At 23.8% G+C, this 21,643-nt stretch overlaps 2 protein-coding genes across 2 annotated transcripts; both read left to right on the forward strand.

Annotated features, from left to right (window-relative positions):
* The first annotated feature begins 4,007 nt into the window (after positions 1 to 4,007).
* Positions 4,008 to 6,285, forward strand: LOC113857434 (rac-like GTP-binding protein RAC13). Its single transcript, XM_027489320.1, has 7 exons — positions 4,008 to 4,253; positions 4,362 to 4,449; positions 4,564 to 4,673; positions 4,796 to 4,859; positions 5,448 to 5,512; positions 5,594 to 5,659; positions 6,117 to 6,285. The coding sequence occupies exons 1-7, from the start codon at positions 4,155 to 4,157 to the stop codon at positions 6,213 to 6,215; spliced, it is 591 nt and encodes a 196-aa protein (XP_027345121.1). The 5' UTR covers positions 4,008 to 4,154; the 3' UTR covers positions 6,216 to 6,285.
* Positions 6,286 to 16,623: 10,338 nt separating this feature from the next.
* On the forward strand, positions 16,624 to 19,325 carry LOC113859870 (WUSCHEL-related homeobox 9). The gene is made up of 4 exons (XM_027492537.1): positions 16,624 to 16,751; positions 17,540 to 18,345; positions 18,863 to 19,050; positions 19,320 to 19,325. Exons 1-4 carry the CDS (start codon positions 16,624 to 16,626, stop codon positions 19,323 to 19,325), a joined length of 1,128 nt encoding a protein of 375 aa, XP_027348338.1.
* The last annotated feature ends 2,318 nt before the right edge of the window (positions 19,326 to 21,643 follow it).

A 21,643-nucleotide genomic window follows, 5' to 3' on the forward strand; every position in this document is an offset into this window, starting at 1 on the left:
TAACAGGGTCTGACGTTAGGAACTAAAATGAATGATAGAAAAAGAATTTAGAGATCAACATGATATTTTAAATGTCTCATGAAATAAAATATTGAACTCAAACTCTCTCAGAGATTAAAGTACAAGTTTAATTATACAACTAAATATCAGTCTTTAACACTTAAAAGTTTATTAAAGATAAAAGTTTTAATTAATTTGAAAAAATGGACCTATCCTCTGTTGTACTGAAAATGAAAGGTTCTGCCTTAGCTAACGACCCAGTTTTTGTTGGTTACGTTATAATTGAATTTGAAAAATTAAAATAAAACCTCCTCCATTTATTATTGAACTCATAAAATATAAAAATTAATTCAAATAAAATAATTTACAACATCATTTAAATTTAATTAAAAATTGTCATATTTAAAAAATTAATTAATTTTATAACGATGAATAATTCAAAAAACTTTATAATAATAGTGCACTAAAATGAGTCTTTCTTTTCAACAATAAACTATTTAAAAAATGAGTATAATTTTAGATTAATTCATTAAATAGTTGTAGTATAATAAGAATATTATATGATAATAATAATATATTAGATATTTATATATATATATATATATATATATATATATATATATACTGAACTGTTTTACCACTTAAATTTACTTCCATTAATAAATTATGATCATTCTTGAACCAACTTCTGTTAATAAGTTATGGTTATTTTTATTTATATATTATTTATATTTATATTTATATCTAATACAAGACTTTTCGGCTAATTGAAAATATGTTAATAGTTTGTTTAGTTTTCAAAATTTTAATTAAATTATAAAACCGCTGTAACAAAAAATTGTCCCTTCTAGCAAAGATAATTGATACATGTCAAAGATATTATCCAATGAATCATATTTATTATTATTATTATTTTATATTTTTTTTTGTTATTGCGTAAAGAATTTGATATAGTACAAATTTTATAAAAATATTTTTAATTTTTAAAAATTATATTTTAAAATATTTTTATAAAATTATTTTTAAAAAATAAAATAAAATAAGTTTTGTTTGATAATTTAGTTTTTAAAACTGTTTTTAGTTAGACTTTTGTTAGCTTTAAAAAGAAAAAATAAAAATAAAAATAAAAATAAAAATACCTAAATAATAATTTTATTTTTTAGTTTTAAAAAATAAAAATAAAAATTTTTAAAAATAATTTTTAAAACTTACATTAGCAAATAATTTTTTCTATTTTTTAATTTTAAAAATAAAAAAATTGATTTAAAAAGAGAGAATAAACGAGCTCTAATTATTCAATTTTTCGTTTTCGTTTGTTACGTTGATATCATCTAGTTGATTCCATTTATTATTGAACTCATAAAATATAAAAATTAATTACAATAATTTACACCGACATTTAAATTTAATTTAAAACTGTCATGTCTAGAAAGATAATTAATTTTATAATTGTATCTTAATTGATGAATAATGTAGAAAACTTTATATAAATAGTGCACTAAAATGACTTTCTAGTCGCAAATTTACCTCCCCTTTCTCAGCACATAACAACCCGTTGTGCCTTCTTTTTTTCGATCATGATCTGTGGTTTGTGAGATGTTGATGAATCGACGAGTGCCGGTCGACATTCTTGGATCGTGTCTTCTGGTAAAGAAGAAATCAGAAGAGAATCTACCTTGTACTGTTTCCATTGATATCTGCATGCCGCGCTCGTGCAGGGTCATTCACCAGATGTTTTCTTTCCCTGTCATGTTTCCTTGAATCTTGATACCATATCTCTGCCTCTGCCGCCAGCCACCACAGGTAAAAGTATAGAGATGAAAAACAGAGCAAAGTCAAGAATGACGAAAGTTGATAATCAAGATTGGAGAGCAAAGTCGGGAAAGAAAACGAATGTGTTTAACCATCCAAGCTCGGCACGTAGATATCACGGGAAAAAGTGCAAGGCTTACAAATTTGTCATATACTGCATCAATAATGAGGCACGCTTTAAAAAATTAAATAAATTACAAATTTCAATTAAAAATTAAACTATAATTGCATGTATAATCCATGCCTTGTTTTTGTTTTAGATTCAACATTTTTTATATTTTAACTCAAATATTATTAAATGTCTCTCACTAATCAATTAATTAAAATATTAACTTTAAACTTTTTAAATGCATACTATATTCAAGTGTAGGCAAAATCAAATTTTATTAATAAATTATTTTATAAAAATAAATTATTAATCTTTAATATATTTCGTCATAATATTAGTCGAACAAATGATCGATAAAATATTCAATTATTTTATAAATTGTTAAAATAAAATATAAAATATTGTATTTTAAAGGAAAAGGATAACTTTTTAATATTATTTTAAATTTTATTTGTGATAAAAATCTTGAACCATCAAAGTTGGATGATTTTCTTATAATTTTTTATGTTTTAAATTTAATTATTAATTACTTTGTTTATATAAATATATACAAATTAGATTAATAATTTATTAATATATATTATTAATTTTTTTAGAGTTATAACGGTTTAAATATTTCTTGTACTTTAAATTAGTTTATAATAAAATATTAAAATTTAAAAAAATTGTAATTTGATTGCGATATTTTAAACATGAAGTAAAGATTTATGCTGTAAATTTGAATGCATTACGTACAAAATCACGTGGCCAGATATTAGTTTCTGTAAACATGAGTAATTTTTATTTATTAATTAATAATATTTTATTTTATTTCTTGGAGCTTTACTGTTTGATAGTGATAATTTAATTAAAAATTAACGTGCTAATATTTTACAATGATTTAAGACAGAATATTTTTTCACGAATTACATTGATGAAAAATAATTAAAAATAATTTTATTTAGAAAAGAATTATTATAATGACGACATATGAAATATGATTTCAATTAGAAAATTTCTGTATATTTTTTAGATTTAAGCAAGAACTCCAGATAATAAGAATACTATACTATCCAATACAAATAATTAATGTACTTATCTATGCTAATACCACCCACCAAAAATTACAAACATTTATAAAAAAAGATAAGAATTTCTATATAGAAAGTAATATTAGTTACTATACTGAATCAAATGAGAATTATTTTGCACGTCAGTCCGAATAACTCAAATCCAATAGAATGAAAAACACGTTAAGAAGTGGTCAGACCAATCAAGAATTAGGTTAGACCAAAAACAAAAAACGAGAATTAGTTCATTACTGTAAGAAATGGTGCAAAAAATTAATTTGAATTATTTTTATTTTTTTTTGCTTTTCTAAAATAGATAAAGACTTTTATGCTATATATATCTATATACACACACATACATATTCTTTTATTTAATTTTTTATTGTCATTTTTTTCATTTTATTACTGAAGATATTATATGATGTTAAAATATATATTTTATTACTGATAATTTAATCACGATGAAACTAAATAAATCATGATTTAGTGCATTCATCAGTGTAACAGTTAGTCCAATTTTAAAAAAACTAGCAAGAGAGGATGAAGTGCATTGGGTTGAATTTGGCAAATAAAGGGTTGAATTTAAAAATGCTTAGTATGCTTTAATTTTCATTACACTTTGTGTTTTGCAATAAGATGAAGTAAAGAGCATTTCACTTTTGGATTTGTGGAATAAAAGTGGACCCACAGGGACAAAGAAAACAGATCAATCTATTCAAGCATAACTACCAAGAAATATAATTAGGAACAAAGACATACCGAATAGATCGCAACAAACTTTTTGACTTGCTTTGCATCACATCATACCTCAATTCATCCTTTATTTTGCCATAGTGTATTGGTTAATTAAGCAAATTCTTTGCTTTTCATCATTCATTACCTCCCTTCTCCCACACTTAACCAACTAACGCCAGCACTATACCTACTTTGCTACCGTATCTAGTTTTGTCCTTGAACTTAAAGAAAAGAAATGCTTTTCAAGGCAATGATTATAAATTTGATCAATTCCATGAGCCACAACTAAAGTAGGTAATATACTTGCTCCTAGGTTGTTAAGTCATAGCCTCCCCTACTTTCTTTCACTTCTTTTTCATCATAATTTCTACCTCAAACTTCTTAATAAATATAGTTTCAATTGTCCCTCAGTATTAGAGTATTGTTCTAAAGAACAAGAACATAAAACAATGAGTACAGCCAGGTTTATCAAGTGTGTAACAGTTGGAGATGGTGCCGTGGGAAAGACTTGCATGCTTATATCCTATACCAGCAATACCTTTCCTACGGTATGCTTTTGTTAACTATATTTTTTGGTCAGGGAAGGTTCAGTATTGTACATTACATGTATAAGAAAAATGAGAACTTCTTTTTTCCTTTGGTTTTCTCAATGTTAGGATTATGTTCCAACAGTGTTTGACAATTTCAGTGCTAATGTAACGGTGGAGGGTAGTACAGTTAATCTGGGTTTATGGGATACTGCAGGTTGGTTATCCTTCTTCAGCTCTATGTTTAATTTTCACATTAAATTGATTAGGAAATTGTTTTTATGAACTTGTGAGTGTGAGTGAGGTAATTGGTATAATTTGTGGATCACAGGACAAGAAGATTACAACAGGCTAAGGCCTTTAAGCTACAGAGGAGCTGATGTGTTTCTGTTGTGCTATTCTCTCATCAGTAAAGCTAGTTATGAAAACATTTCCAAAAAGGTAAGTTCCTATTTGCTTCAGATCCCTCTTTATTTGTAACTCTAGTAAGTTTTCAGCTCAGATTTTTATTGTCAAGAATTTAAAATAAATATGCACATTCATATTGGTTTCTTCACACACAGTGGATACCCGAGCTGAGACATTATGCTCCGAATGTGCCTATAGTGCTGGTGGGAACAAAACTAGGTAAGATAATTACATCAGAGCAGCATCACAATCATCATCATCATGAGTTCACAAGTTATGACATTTTTTTTAAAATCTTTTTTACTTTCAAGGCATATAATTAAGCTGGGTATACCAGCAGTTACAGTGTTGTGTGCACAAAAGACAATCTTTGTGTATATTCTCTTTTTTCTTATTTATTTATCAAGGATAAAGCAAGATTGAATTATTTTAGTTATGAATCTTCAATAGATATAGATATAACCCTCGTCAACATATTTCCAATTCAATGTTGTGACTTGTGTGCCATGGCAGAAAACACAGGAAATAAAACCAAGTTAAAAAAATTAGTTAAAAAGGACTTCTATTTTCTTTTTTAATTGCTAGACAAAGTTTTGACTGCGATTAATCCGAGGAAAGAAACTACGTCTTCCACTATTCTTTTATTTCCTTTGATGTATTTAACGTTAATCAGTTTCATGTGTAAGATCATAAATATCTTGTAAAATTTCATCTGGTCGTTGCTCACAAAACACGCAATACTTAAAACTTTGGTCGATGGACTTCAAACCTAATACAAGTTTCCATTTAAACCTTATGTATGCACAGATTTGCGAGATGATAAGCAATTTCTGATTGATCATCCTGGAGCCACGCGAATAACAACAGCTCAGGCATGCCCTCATCAAATTAAACCAAGAAAAAAAATTCTTTTGAGTGTACAATGGATTTAACAATTTGCTTGTATTGTGCAGGGTGAAGAACTGAAGAAAATGATTGGCGCAGTCACTTATATTGAATGCAGCTCTAAAACACAACAGGTAAACACAAGCTATAGATTTAAGATAGCTAAAGGAACCATTGTTTCTAAGTATGCAATTCAATGCCGCAAGTCACTAACTAAATGATCTCTGACTCAATTCAGTCCCAATTGGAAAGTACCCCTCCCGGTCTTTTTTACAATACCTTTTCAATTAAATCACATAAATTAAGAGAAGATGCTAAAGTATTTATTATATTGAATTTTAAAAAATTGATTGCAACATTTTAAGTTTACTCGTAGTTATATCAATTATATTATTGAAAAGTTAAAAAGGTTCAATAATAAAGAGTAAGTTTAATAATAATATAATAAGAAGAAGAATAATGAATAATCATAAAATTTTATAAATGACCTTGCATTTAAAGAACAGCAAAAATCTTTAAAAATTTCTTAAAAAGTATGAGAGAGAGTACATTATTGCGATTGTTAAAATTCTCTCTTTCTTCTGTTCGCAGAATGTGAAGACAGTTTTTGATGCTGCAATAAAGGTTGCATTGAGGCCACCAAAGCTAAAGAAGAAACCACGCAAGAAAAGGACCTGTATTTTACTCTGATGTTTAGTATTCTTATAGAACAGAGTTGAAGCCCAATGCTTTTAGTGTTTGCGATCTCTATATATAAAAAGAGCCTATGAATATAAGGAAGATGTCAGCGAAGAACTTAAGATTCCTCTTGAATTGTAAAGGAGGGCAATTGGACTTGAGTGATGCATTGTTGAATTGAATTAATTATTTTATTTTACAGTGTCTAGTTGTGGCTATGTATTTCAATATTTTTAGTACAGAAGAGGACTCCTATTTGAAATTGGGAATACCCTTTTGCAATTCCTCATTTTCTGTTCTAGTTTCTACCCTGTTTCTTTCACGTGGATTGTTCACATTCAAAATTAACAAAATTGAAGAAAAAATAATTGCGAGCACACAAATCGTGAATAATTTGTCCAACTTAACGTGTAATTTTGAGTTTTCAAAATGAATGCAAATGTATTAAATAATTGAAAAGAAAGCTTTATCGTCAATATTGTATTTACCTATATCAAATAAAATTATCTTTAATGAAGAATATTTATCATTTAAACAAACAAAAATATAATGAATAAGTTAATAGGTCTTGTTAATAATGCTCTCATAATATTAATTAATGAAACAACAAACATTTTTTTTTACTAAATGATACTTTCAAGTGTTACATAAATCATAATAAAAATGTATTAATAATATTTTTTTATAAAAAACACCTCTAGGTAGAGCCAATAAAATGGGTTGATTCAGTCTGATCCATTTAAGCTTATTAAATTTCAAAACTTGAGTTTCAAATTTTAAAGTTAAATTAATTTTAGGTTTTTTTAATTTTACTCCATTCAAGTTTTTCTTGATTAAATTCAAGATGTTCTAGCCTATTTAAGTAGGAAATGTGAGTTTAAGGTACGCTTGAAATTCTATTTTAAAGCTCAAATATAAAGCATATTTTTTTTAAGGAAAAGTCTAGTTTATCTCTTGATCATATGTAATTTAGACATTAACCTTTGAAAACATGCAATGCAATGTCTTATACTTTTAAAAATCTGCAAAAAAAAGTCTTCTTATTATTTAAATGTTTAATTTTTTTATTTTTAAAACAACAATACTCCTTAAAATATCAGTCACAGGAGAGAGAGAGAGAGAGGAGATTAATGGTTTTGAAATATTTTTGTTAAAAAAAATTAAATATCTCTGAAAAGACTTTTTATATGCTTTTAAAATATCATTTCATGTTATATATGTTCAAAAGTCAAAGTCTCAATTACACACAACAAACACATAAAAAAATAAAGTGAAATTATTTTTTTTATCAACTCAATACCTAAAATTCTAAATTAGAGCAATTTAATTACGAAAAACAACTACCAATGAGTATCCTAACATTACTTAAAAAATTAACAATTTTATTAACCTTAACTTTTATGATTAAATTTAAATATCTAAAAATAATATTTTTAAAAAAATATAAAAATTATTATTTTTTTATATTTTAAAGTGATGAATATTTTTTAATAAAAATTTATCATCTTTAATTGTTTATAGAGTTGATATTAATACTTTTCAAGAATTAAAAATAAAATTTTATTAAAAACATAAAAAAGGTATGTACTCATATAAATTTTAATATATTCAAACATAATTATCAATAAAAAATCATTATGTATTAATTTTAAATCAATATATTTAGAGCACTGAATAAGATCTTCTACTTAAATTAATGCTCACATTAACTAACACGTTTATCATGATATCTGACATTTGACCGGGCGTTGTAAAAAAAAAAAAAGTCTTGAATTATTAATTTTAATAAAACAACTAAGATTTGGGATGTTGGTCCGCAGTCAAGGAAATAGGATTAGCGTTACCAGTCAAAGTACTCTGAGTCTCTGACCCAATTTATGAAACCCGGTTAAATTTGACTCAGTTTTTTTATATTTTTTTAAAAAAATTTCATTATTTATAAAATAAATATTAAATAATAGATATAATTTTAAAAAAATTAAGAGTATTTATTGGTTAAATAAATTTAAATTCTCTCATCTTTTATTTGTATATTTTTTAATTATTAAATAAATTTTATTAAATATTTTTATATGTTTAAGACAATAATTATATATTTTTTATTTAATATTTGTTTTATAAGAAGAATATGTAAGTAGATACATTAAAAATCTTAATAAAATTTTATTTCATATTTGAAAAAATTTGTAAGCTTAAGATAAAAAGATTTAAAATATTTAACTGAACGTTGATAAGGATAAAACTCAAGTGTAATTTCGTATGCCTTCCTCATTAATAAAAATATAATTTTATTTTAATAATACGTGATAATATTAAATATATTTTTTTATTAAAATGAACCTCTCATTTTAAAATTAGTTAACAAACGCTAGCATCACTTATAAAATTATATATACATTTTATTCTACAAGCATTGATTGATCTCTTTAACAATTTTATTACATCTATATATATTTTTTAATAATCATTATTTATTTCATAAAATAAATGTTAAATTAAAAAATACATGTATTTATAATTTTAAAATATAAATATTTAATAATTTTTAATTATTAAAAAATTATAAACATTAAAAATAAAAACATTTAATAATATAATTTTATTAAAAAATAAATATTTATCATACTTTCACCATAATAATGATCGTTTTATCCTATGTTTCATATAAATCAGGATAATAAAATAGATAATATTATGTCCTTGTTTTAAATATTTAAGAAAAATGAAAAATAATAGAACAAAATATAAATTATATTTAAATAAAAAATATTTTTATCAAATTTAAAATAATTTTTATAAATAATGATTATTTAATTTTTTTTTAGTTTTATATACATAAATTTTAAAAATATTTTTATGTACAAATAATATTAAAATTTGATAATAAATTATGATAAATTTGTTTAACTTTTTACAATCAAAAACTATTTTTTGGAAATAAAGCATAAATTAGAACAAAATATTATAAAAAGTTTATAACATATTTTATAAAATGATTAAAATATATTTTACAAAAGTTTTTTAAATTACCTTTCTTAAAAAAATATATATAATTTTTTAATAATATATAATTTTAAAAATTATTTTTATTAAAAATGTTCATATAAATTTTTATAAAATATTAAAGTTATATTTTTCTTTTTATATGATGTAAATTTATAATATATTTCAAATATTAAATGATACAAATATTAATTTATATATTAATTAATAAATATATTTATGTATATGAATAATAAATAAATAATTCATTAATAAAAATTATAACAAATAAAAAATTAAACTAAATTTATTAGTCTTTACAGTTTCTTTAAGTTTTTAATTAGATCTCATTATTTAAAAAAAAAACAAGTTTTTGTAATTTTAGTTAATTTACTTGTTAACTATCAATTTTATTTGTGATCTTGTATACAAATGTATTACAATAAAATATTTATATAAAATTTGTCCAAAAACATTCACAACTGAAGTTAAACTTTAATCTTGAATTTTTTATAAATATTTTTTAAAAGTCTTAAAAAATTTAGGAGTGATCTAAAATATACTTTTTCTTTTTTATTATTGTTAAATACATTTGATTGATGCTATTTATAAGTATTGTATTTATGCCAAAAATAAATAAATTAGGAAAAGAGCTCTAAAAAGCTTATAAAATATCTTATAATTTTGATAATTTTTTAATTAGTTTGTATATAAATTTTAATAATTAAATTTATATAAAATTTTTATGATAAAAAATTATTAAATAAATATTTAATTAAAAATAAATATATTTTAAATTTTATAATCAACTTTTTAATATAAATTCACATATAATAATTTTTTAACTAAATACTCAAATAAAATATATATTATATACACTTAAATGTAAAAAATATGTAGGCTCAAGACAAGGTTAGTGGAAGGATTCATGTAATTTGAAAAAAACAGCAAAAACATGCAATATCTTTGATAAAATTTTGAAGTCATGAAATAATGATCACAGGCCACTGATGAATGACAACAGTTTCTGTCTTATGCCAAATTTTCTGTGCTAAATATTATAAGCACAATTAGCCCCGTGATTGCGACAATCTCATAAACACTGCGGTGGCATGTGCATCAAAATTGAAGCATTCAATCTCATCATATTTACTACAAGCATGATAGTATTTATTGACGAGGAAGTTATATATCTTACAAATTCTCTTGTTAAAATAAATTTGTATATTTAAGTATAATAATTATTTTATATTTATTATTATTGAAATAATTTTTTTAATTTAATTTAATTTGAATCTAATCTAGATTATGTCCTTAAATGTGATGGATAAATTTATTATTAAATTTTTTTTACATACATAAAAATTCAAACTTAAAATTTTATTTAAACAATACTAAATTACTTGTTACTTAAATTAACCTTCATTAATATTATTAAAATAATTTTAGCTACAAGCTCATGCTTGTATTATATTTAATATCAGATTCATCATAGTTTCCATCATGCATCACGTACAACATTGCACATAATATAAGAAATTATATATAATATTTTTAAAACATATAATTTAATATATTAATATTATTAAATATTACAAGTTTAAAAATTAATAATATATTTTTTATTCTTTATAATATTGTACACATTAAAAAAATGATAAATTAATCCTAAACATTTATGATACAAATTTGTGTTTCTGATTTAGATTTTAAAAAAAAATTCTCACTTTTGACATAATTAAAAATTAAAAAAATACCAAATAATATTTTTAAGATACTAATTACAAAACTTTAAAAATAGAAATATTTCATTAAAAAAAAATAAACTTGCCTTTATATATTTTAATTAATAATTTTCATTAACATTTTCATATAAATATATAATTTTATTTTGTTATTACGACTTACGTGAGCAAACAGGAAGTGGGTACAAATTATCACTATTCACTAAAATGGAAACTTGAAATTTGTCTCCAATCATTTACAAATTGTTTGTGCGATACTCTACTGAGAGTCTGAGGCTATAGTCATGGTTCTCCAACCAATATGCCAACAGAAATCTTTAACGCAGCTTCTATCACTAGCAGTCATCACAATGACTTGACACAAAAAGAAGAGCTACAACACTGTAACAGTGGTCCTTTAATTGAGGTACTTTACTGATTTTCTTCTCTTTTTTGGTGCAGACAAAAAGGTAGGAACAGAAAAAACAACAGATGATTAGATGGAAAATAAAAGATTAAAAAAGTAGCAATAAATATAAATGTGGGTGGGTAGTGGAGCAGAGAATCAACCCGCTATGTTACTGAAGCTAGATTCAATTAGAAATGCAAATCATAAACGTATTTAATGCATAATAGGGAGAATAGCAGGGAAAGAATCAGTATCTGCCAAAAGCTTGGCATCTGAAATTGTACGGATATATTTTGTTGATTGATTTTCTAATTTCAATGTTAAGTGTTACTATATTCTTGCCCATGTTTTGCATTTTTCTTTTTGTCGGTCGGTTTAAATATGAAATCAACTTATTCAAGACTTTGTGTTTAGTTGCCAAAGTTATTTGATAATAATAATATTATTATTATTATTATGGAGTTTCGTGTTTATTTTAAACATACAAAAAGAACGAGAAAGATTGAAAAAGAAAAAAAAGGAACAAGTGTGCTCTTTCATTTGTTCCTGAAATTTATAAATAACTATTTAAAGTATATTTGTTTTCTTTAAATATTCATAAGATCAATACAATACAAAGGTAACTTTAGGGTTAGAAGGTGTACTTGCGCGCACTCAACACAGATTCAAACATGAAATAAGAAAACTTGATTTTCCCTAAAATCATATAGATTGTATTTTCTACATAAAAAAAATTTAAGAGATTTAGTTAAACTTACTTAATAAAATACGTTATATATATAAAAAGTAATATTATTCTTTTTAAAAAATTATAACAAATATTTTTTCATCTATTTTTCTTTTTTATTAATTTTTTATCATTGAAACCTCTTACTAATTAATTCTCACCTTTGAAAATTCTGTTATAAACAAATATTATTATTTTCACTGAATTTTTATTTTTTTTATGTTTAGATAAAGTGTAAGATCTCCTAGTAAGACAAAAACGAAAGGTAAAAAAATAAAAATAGAAAAGCAATTTATGCTATTCATTCCTTCCACGATTTGCTTAAAACAGAATAGGGACTCAACCTACCTATACTTACATCTTCCAAACACCATTGTGTGGTCATTCTGAAACACTGACAGCTTACCCACAACGTTGTATCATAATTTCTTTTCCTAAAAAAACACGATATTCCTTCTGATTAACTTATCCTCATATTCAAATCTCATCGTCAAGTACCTACATGCATTGAATTTTTAAAAAGACAAAACAAAGAAGTTTGTAGTGTACTTTGGTGTAAAATCAAACTTTGTCAAACCAGAGGATAAGGAGATTTAGTTTTGTTTGGGTGAGTAGAAAGAAAATAATAAATAAATAATATTATTTTTTATTTTATTGAAGAGAAATAGAAACAAAATAAAAATTAAATTTTAAAAATAAAAAGATTCATTTTTATTTTTATTTTTATTTTATAGTTTACTTTTTTTCTCTCGATATATTTTCATTGAACTAAACATAAGAAATAGCCAAAATAAGATCAATCTTAAAGCCTTAAGTCTAAATTTAAACACTTAAAGATCAATCTTTTTTTATTAAAAGAATAAAATATTTATTACATATTTATATCTTGAATATAATAATTTTTAATAAAAAATTATTAATTTTAAATGTTTAAACTAATCAAAACTTTAAAAAAATAGTGTTTGTATTATCAACAAAAATATTTAAAAACATTTTGTAATATTTGATTTTTTTTTAAATGTATGTCCCCAAAGGACCAAAAGTTTATGACTATTTATATTTAATATAGAGCATTGTCCCCTTTCCCCTCCCAAACATCCGTGTACTGCTCTTTTACCATTAACAGTTTATATTTCATATTATATAAAACCCAGTTAAAAAAAGAAATTTTATTAACTAATTTTTTTATTGAGTAACATTACAAGGGTAAAATGTTGTTATAGTAAATTTTTATTAAAAATTATATAATTCAATACATTGATATTATAAAATTAAATTCTATAATTTAAAAAAAAATTACTATTATATATTACAAACAGATAAAGAAAACCAATTAAAAAAAAATACAAAGTGAAGAATTAAGGAAGCAAGTTATTTGAAGTAAAAGCTTTTGCATTTTTTTCTTTTACTTTCTACACTAATGTATTTTCCTTTTCGTAAGTCTTAAAATAATACTTTTCTTCCTTTCTTTAAAGGCATCAAAGAAATCTGATATGTTGACTTGTATATGATATTTTATTAAATTACAGAATTATTAATTGTAAAATGTAGTATTATTAATTTTGCTTAAATTCAGAGACTATTTCCTTTTTGGGTATAAAGATAACTTCAGAAAGTCATATACCTTAGCATCTAATAAATGTGCTTGAATTTTGAATTCTCTTGTTGCTTGGGAACCAATCAATTTAAAACTGATAAGTAAGTTAAAACTTGAAAAATTAGTTAAAAATTTAGAAATAAAAGTTACTTAATTTATTGAATTGAAAGTATTTAATATAATTAATTACTGATAAATATAAAATGATACATAAGGATATAATTGATTACTATATCAAAACTTAAAATAACTATATATTTTAAAATAATTATAAAATTTTCTATTTTAAATTATCATCTTAATATTTATTCTATTACTTTAAAAAGTAGCATTTAGGTTGAGAATATACAAAATATTTTATAGTCGCTTCATTTAATATATTATAAGTATTTTCAAATATATAAGATAGAAGTAACCCAAAAAAAATATAAGATAGAATAATTTATAATAATTTTAAAAATAGGTTTTTATTATGTGTTGTTCGACGTCGACGTACGTTAAAAAATTGTTATTAGATTTACCTTACAGTCTCCTTTTATGACGTTTTATCTCTTTTATTACTTAATCACTCATTTATTTTAATTTAATATTATAATTAATAAAATATATTTAATGGTTTTTTGACCTTTCAAAAGTGACATAAATAAAAATATTTTTTTAGAAATGTAACAAATAGAAAAGTAATATTTATAAATAAAATAATATAAAATAAACTTATAAAATATTTTAAAACTGCAAAAAGAATTTTAAATTTTATTTAATAAATAAAATATTAATAAGAAAATGTTCAAGAATGGTTTTAAATTATTTTGGTTCATGAACCAACTTGGACAAAGCAATAACTTGTGAACTAAAATCATAAGTGTAACCCATTCATTGAAAAATAAGCATTTTCAAAAAGTTTTCTTTTAAATATAATTATCTTCAAAGGAAAATATTTATGATACAGAAAAAGAAAAAAAAATTTCTCTTTCCTTTTTCTCATGCATCTCAGATACTTAGGTCCTTAAATAAGTACTATTTTTTTATATGTAATATAGTTATTAAATTTTTTTATTTTAATTATAAGAAATAGAGACTTTATTTTAGATACATTAATTATTGTTTATTTTGGTTGTTTTTATAAGAACATTTTAACTAAATCACATAGATTAAGAAATATAATATCTATTACACTTTTATATTTTCAAGATAATAAATATTTTTTAAATAAATATTTGTTACTTTTAATTACTTATTGTTAATCTTAAAAACTTATGTTAATATTTTTTATGCTAATTATTAAAAAATTAAAAATATATTAATAAAGACAAATATTGGAATAAATAAATAATATTTCTATAATTTTATAAAAGGTTAAGTATTAAAGATAAATAAAAATTTCTATTTTTTTTATAAAAATAACAAAAAAAAAATTATTTTGCGATTTTTCTAACATACTGCTAAGGGCACAAAATTAATATGTATATATATATATATATATATATATATATTAATACTATTAAATGATTTAATTTTTGATAAAATTTTATTATTTATTATTTTCCTTTTGGATACATGTTACTAAAATTGGTTTTCTTATCTTAATATTTATTTATTTATTTATAAACTTAAAAAATGTGTTAACAAGATACTTGCCTCTAATATATATAAATAGATATATTCATTTATTTAATATATAAATTATTAAATTAACCATTTAATATTATAATATAAATCTATATCATATAATTATTTTTATATTAATTTGATTAAATTAATTAATTAATTAATTTTATAATAAACAAATATAATACTATAATTAATCTCCGAAGATATGGAGGAATTTCAGTCAAAATACACATATGTAATGGATAATAAATAAGCCCCTCGAGTCAATCCAAAACCCCCTTCCTTACCTTGCCCAAAATAACCTAAATAACTTGCAATTACTAACCCACCACCGCTTTCCAATCAAAGACCACAACACACCCCTTCTTGACTTTGAAACCCCCACCCCCTATTTATTCCTCAACAACCTCTTTCATTAGAATAATCACACACTTATTTCTTGCCCCTCTCCCATTAATTCACTGCTAGCAAATGCAAAGCCTTCAACAAAAATCTCCTTTCTCTCTCTCTCCTTTCCCTTCTCTTCTTGCCTAGAAATCTCGAGATAGAAACTGATCATGTGTACAACCCACCCTGCCCCTCCTTGTTACTGTTAAAAGCCCTAGCATTAAGAGCTTTTCCTTTCTACTTCAAACACCCTCCAAGGCACATATACACAAGTATCATTTTCTTCAAGGTTATTGATGCAAAAGTAAGTATAAGCAAAATCTAGCTATAGCCCAAAGGCTTATGACCGACATGGTGCTTTTCTTAATTATCATACATATATTCATTTTCTTTTTATTTTATTTTTCTTTCCTTTCAATTTATACATATCGATTTCTGCTTTGTGCCTCCTCCATTTTTTTACATGTTTCATTATGGGTTTTTCTCTTTTATTTTATTATTTTTGAAAAATAGTATACCAAAAATTTACGTTTATTTAATATGTTTGACTAGAAAAATTATTATTTTTTCATTATTACTATTCTTATTTTGTAACGGACAGTGAAGAATATATATAATAAGAAGTTATGTACAGTAAATTTTATTAAAAATATCATAAAATTAAGATTTTAATAATATTATTATAAATTTTAATAAAAAATATTATTTTTATTATCATATACTATTAAGTATACTTAAAAATTATTATTATTGGAATAGAATGGTGACAGACACAACTACTCATATAGGTAGGTGAAGAGGCTATATAAGAGGAGATATGTTACATAGTTGGCATAGTGGATTCAGATCAGACCAAAAAGCAAGATCAACGAAAGTGCTGCTTCTCTGATCGTTTTCTCTTTTGGTTGGCTGTTTTTGATATACAGCTTCCAGTTCAGTAATTCTGCGACCACTTTTACACAGTTTCTCCCATCATCCTCATCATGGCTTCTTCCAACAGACACTGGCCAAGCATGTTCAAGTCCAAGCCCTGCAACCCTCATCACCAATGGCAGCATGACATCAACTCCTCTCTCATGTCAAGAACCCCTTTTTCTTCAGGTTCATATTGATTAAAATGAATACCAATTTTCATACTCTAATTTTAAGATTTTCACATGATTTTATATCTTATTTTTCTCATTATTCATCATTGTTTGCACTAGCTTTTCTTTCTCTTTCCCCTTTTTTGTTTAACACTCTTTGCTAGCATGTAAAAATATCTAAACTCTAAATTTTATTATTAACGGTCCATACACTCACTTTTTTAACGAGACAAAGGCAGAGAAGGTTGAACTTCTCAATTTTTTACCATAAAAAGGTCGGTGTAGGAGTAGTGAAAAAAGTGAAGTGTGGAAAAATAAATGTCCTAAATAAATCTACATAAATGAAACTGAATCAGTTACCATGTATGATAAAAGGATAACATTGCTTCAATACCCTTTTCAGCTTTGACTCCCAAACGTCAGTTACCTAGGTCATGTTAATTAGTATATCCTTAAAGTATGGATTAAGGAATTAATATATATATATATATATATATATATATAAATTTTTATGAAAATATACTAGATATAAAATTATATTATATATAATATTGCTCAGTTTTAACAAACAATTAAAAAATATTAAAATGTGTAAATGATTTCTTAATGAAAATATTTTAATCGTTTAAAATACGTATTAACATTTGCCAATAAATATTTAGACTCCATATATTAAGCGACATGTCAATTATATTTTGCTAATTTCATATTTTTGTCTATGGGTAGTTCTATACATATAATTGATTGACATTTGAAATTTACTCATAAAATATAGGTAATATAACATTGTTTTGTCCTTTGTTGCTGCAGGAGATGATGAGAGGAGTCCAGAGCCAAAACCGAGATGGAACCCAAAGCCTGAGCAAATACGCATACTGGAAGCCATTTTCAACTCTGGGATGGTGAATCCTCCAAGGGAGGAGATAAGGAAGATCCGGTTACAGTTGCAAGAGTATGGGCAAGTGGGTGATGCCAATGTCTTCTACTGGTTCCAGAACCGTAAATCAAGAAGCAAGCACAAGCTCCGCCACCTCCAAAACTCGAAGAACCCAAACTTAGAAGCACAGCAAAACGCTGCTTCTCTCCCTCAAATCACAGCTCCTTCATCCTCTTCTTCTTCCTCTGAGAAGTCCTCTTCCAAAGAAATGATATACCCTACCAAGGGTTTCTCCATTGGCTTCTCAAATGTCAATGATGTGGTGCCTAATTCACCCACCGCCTCTGTGAACCAGAATTATATTCAGTCTCACCTTCACAATGACACCAATTTGCTACCACCAACACCTGAGCCTTTTTCTTTCCCTCTGCACCATAATGGTCAAGGAGCAATGCTTAATGCCATGGCAACTACTCAAGGATTTTGCTTTTCTGAGTTCAACAGCATGATTCAACCTCAATATCAACAAAATTTTGGGCCTTGCACTAGTCTTTTGCTTAATGAGATGGTGAACCATGGAAACACCTCAAAGAAAGACCATGATCAAGACAAGGCCATGAAGATAATGCACCAACACCCACAGCTTGGTTTTTGTCTCACTTCAGCTCCAACTACCAGCGATGTTCCTCCCATCAGCAACATACCCATCAATGCTATTCCATCTCCCATCACTCAACTTCAGGGTAATATATGTTTGGAATGTGAAATAATAGTTCTTTTTTATTAAAATAATCATCTACACAAAATAAACCTAATTAAATGGGCAACAATTTTTTTTTAAATTATGTATATGTAAACAAAATCAAAAAGGAAATTTGTGCTATGAATTTAGTTGTATGTGATAAGCTATAGAAATTTCAGTAGTAGCATGTCATATTTCATCAACTATATTTATGTAAGAAAAATGTTTTTAAATCTTTTAATGGGTATAAAAACTTTTAGAGAGAAAAAAATAATAAATCTAATAAATTATTATTATTTATAAAAAAATAAAAAGCCTGAAATTGTCACCGTATTTCTATATCAAATTTGTTAGTGTAATGATTTGACTTAGATACAGGTAATAATGTAATTAGATGGTTTTTATTTGCACTATCTGTGTCATGGACGTGTGCATGGCTTCACTTGCTTTAGCTAACAGCTATAGTGATAAGTGATGTTTTTCGACTTGCACATGAGAGATGATTTGGTGTGTGTCAGGTACAGGTAGGTCAAAATGTACAGTGTTCATTAACGATATTGCATTTGAGGTTGAGGTGGGACCCTTCAATGTGCGTCAAGCCTTTGGGGAAGAAGCTGTGCTAATCCATTCTTCTGGCCAACCCGTTCTCACTGACGATTGGGGCGTTACCCTCCAATCACTCCAACATGGAGCATACTATTATCTGGTTTGCATGCTTTTATTAACAAACCGTTATCCTTCTTTTGTTTTAATTTTTTTTTTTTTAGGATTTTATTATATTTATGTAATAGTTTATACAATATTTTTGTTATTTTTATTCATTATTTATTTTATCTCATATTTTTATCTAATTAAAATTAAATAAAAATGTAGGGTGCTTAAAAATTTTCAGTGATGATATGAAATTTTATTAATTTTTTATATGAGAGATTTTATTCAGAGTTATTTAATTCTTTTTTTTTAATTCTTTTTCAGATATAAGGAAGCAAAAAGTTGGAGGAGGAACCTATATTCATATATGTATTTTCTATATTATCTTTTGCTATCTTCTATATCTATATAGAAATCGTGTTATTGTGGACTAGCTTATGTAAACTTTTTTCCCTTTTCTTTAGTTAATTTAAAATGATTATATTTTAGTTCATGTGAAACCGATAGTGCATTCATCGTGGGATATGCTTTCATTACTGGCATCGTGAAATAAATTATGATCAGTGAATTTTTAAATCAATGCAATATTATGCATAATAAAATATTACATATATATATATATATATATATATATATATTAAAAATATATCATTTAATATACTGATAGTTTTAGATATTAAATTTTAATAAAAATTTATTAATTAATTTTTTACTATGCACAATATTGTACGAGTTAAAATAATTGTTAATTTATTAATATAGTAAGATTTTATTAAAATTGTATAATTTAATATATTAATACTATTAAATATTATATTTTTTATTAAAAATTTATTATTTATTAATTTTTTTTAAGAACTTTATTACACAAGTTAAAAAAATTATTAGCCTTTTTAATACAATAAATTTATTATTAATAATAATGAAAACACTATAATCTTGAAATTTTATTTAAATAAAAATAATCAAGAAAATAAATTGAAAATAACATTTCAATTGTTCAATGTCACAGTGAGCGAGTACAGGAGACTAAAATGTTTACTGACTCAATCTATGTTCTCCTAGTTAAAAAATAAAAGAGTTTGAATTAAAGAAAAACTTTTATATTAAGTTAATTTTTTTTAATCTAACAATTTTATTATATATTTTTAAGAATAAAGTTATTAATTTTTTTATTTTTTAAAATTAATTTTTTCTTCCTTCCTTTTTATAAATTAAAATCTTTTTTTTTTTACAACGGAGCAAAAAGTCCAAACAAAGATTACTTAGATAATATAAAAAACCAAATTTTCCTATCATCCTCTCTCTAAGGATGTGAACAATTTGTGAGAGAGAATTTTAAAATGAGATCGTCTTTAGACTTATTAAAAACCTACTTTGCGAGTCAATTACAACCTAAATCCTAAAGACTAACAATTCTAATAGAATTTACAAGCAAATTAATTTTTCTAATGAAAATATATAACCTGTTATTTATGGATACACCAATATTTATTAAGAGATTTAAAATTCATTTCAACTAAAATTATTTTTAAATTGAGGTTTTTAATTAACTTAAATACTTAAAAAAAACATAACTTTAAAGCAACGATAGAACAAGAACCTAACTTTTTAAAAAATTAAGTACAATTTTTTTAAATCTTTTCTGACAAGACTTTCATGAACAACCAATTCTTAATTTTTATGAACAGAATAATTCATATTAAGCTTGAATTTATAGAAAGAAAAAGGAGAATGACCAACAAGAATATCTTGTGTGTAAGTCTTGAAAAAAGGAAAAGTAAAATTAGATATTGTATTAAAAGTATAACTCTTAAGCTGAATAAAATCTCTTTTAAATTTTTTTTCTTTTAATTAAAAACAGATAGGACTATGAAATAAATGAATATTACCGTTTCCTTAAGGAAAGAAAAACGTTGATTAAACTCGTGATATCCATTAATACATAAATAAAATATCCATCAATACATAAATAAAAATATTTTAATCTTTAATAAAATCTGACTACTTATTGTACATTGCGACTCATCTAAGTCTATACCAAATTCAATCACAATTTTTCAGTCGGAGTCATCGTGGCAGCTAAAGAATAAGCATGAAATAATGGTAACTTAAAATATAAACAAGTGCAGCCCAAAATATGGCAGAAAATGAGAGGATCATGACCTCACTTAAACTGCAATGCTAATTTCCAATAACATATTTACATTTATATGTGCATTGAATGCACCCATGTACTTCAATTTTAGATTAACAATACGTATTTTTAATTATATATATTAAATTATATTAAAATATATAATTTTAATATAAAATTATTATATATGATATAATAAATTTATTTTGGCATTACATTTATTAACTTTTTGGTTTTTGAAATTGTTAGTTGATGATATATATATATATATATATATATATATAAAGAATATATAATTAAAATGTACTTGTAATTTTTTAAAAAAAATCTAAATTTTAATATATTAATAATCTTATATAGTATTAATATGTTTTACATCAGTTATTAATAAACTTAAAATACTTTTTATAAAGTTTAAATAAACCATTTTTATAACTAGTTTTTAAAATAAATTATATATATATATATATATTTAATATACAGTATATTTTTTAATTTATTTATATATCTT

Source organism: Abrus precatorius, unplaced genomic scaffold (assembly GCF_003935025.1).
Source record: "Abrus precatorius isolate BTA unplaced genomic scaffold, Abrus_2018 Scaffold2, whole genome shotgun sequence".
NCBI lineage: Eukaryota > Viridiplantae > Streptophyta > Magnoliopsida > Fabales > Fabaceae > Abrus > Abrus precatorius.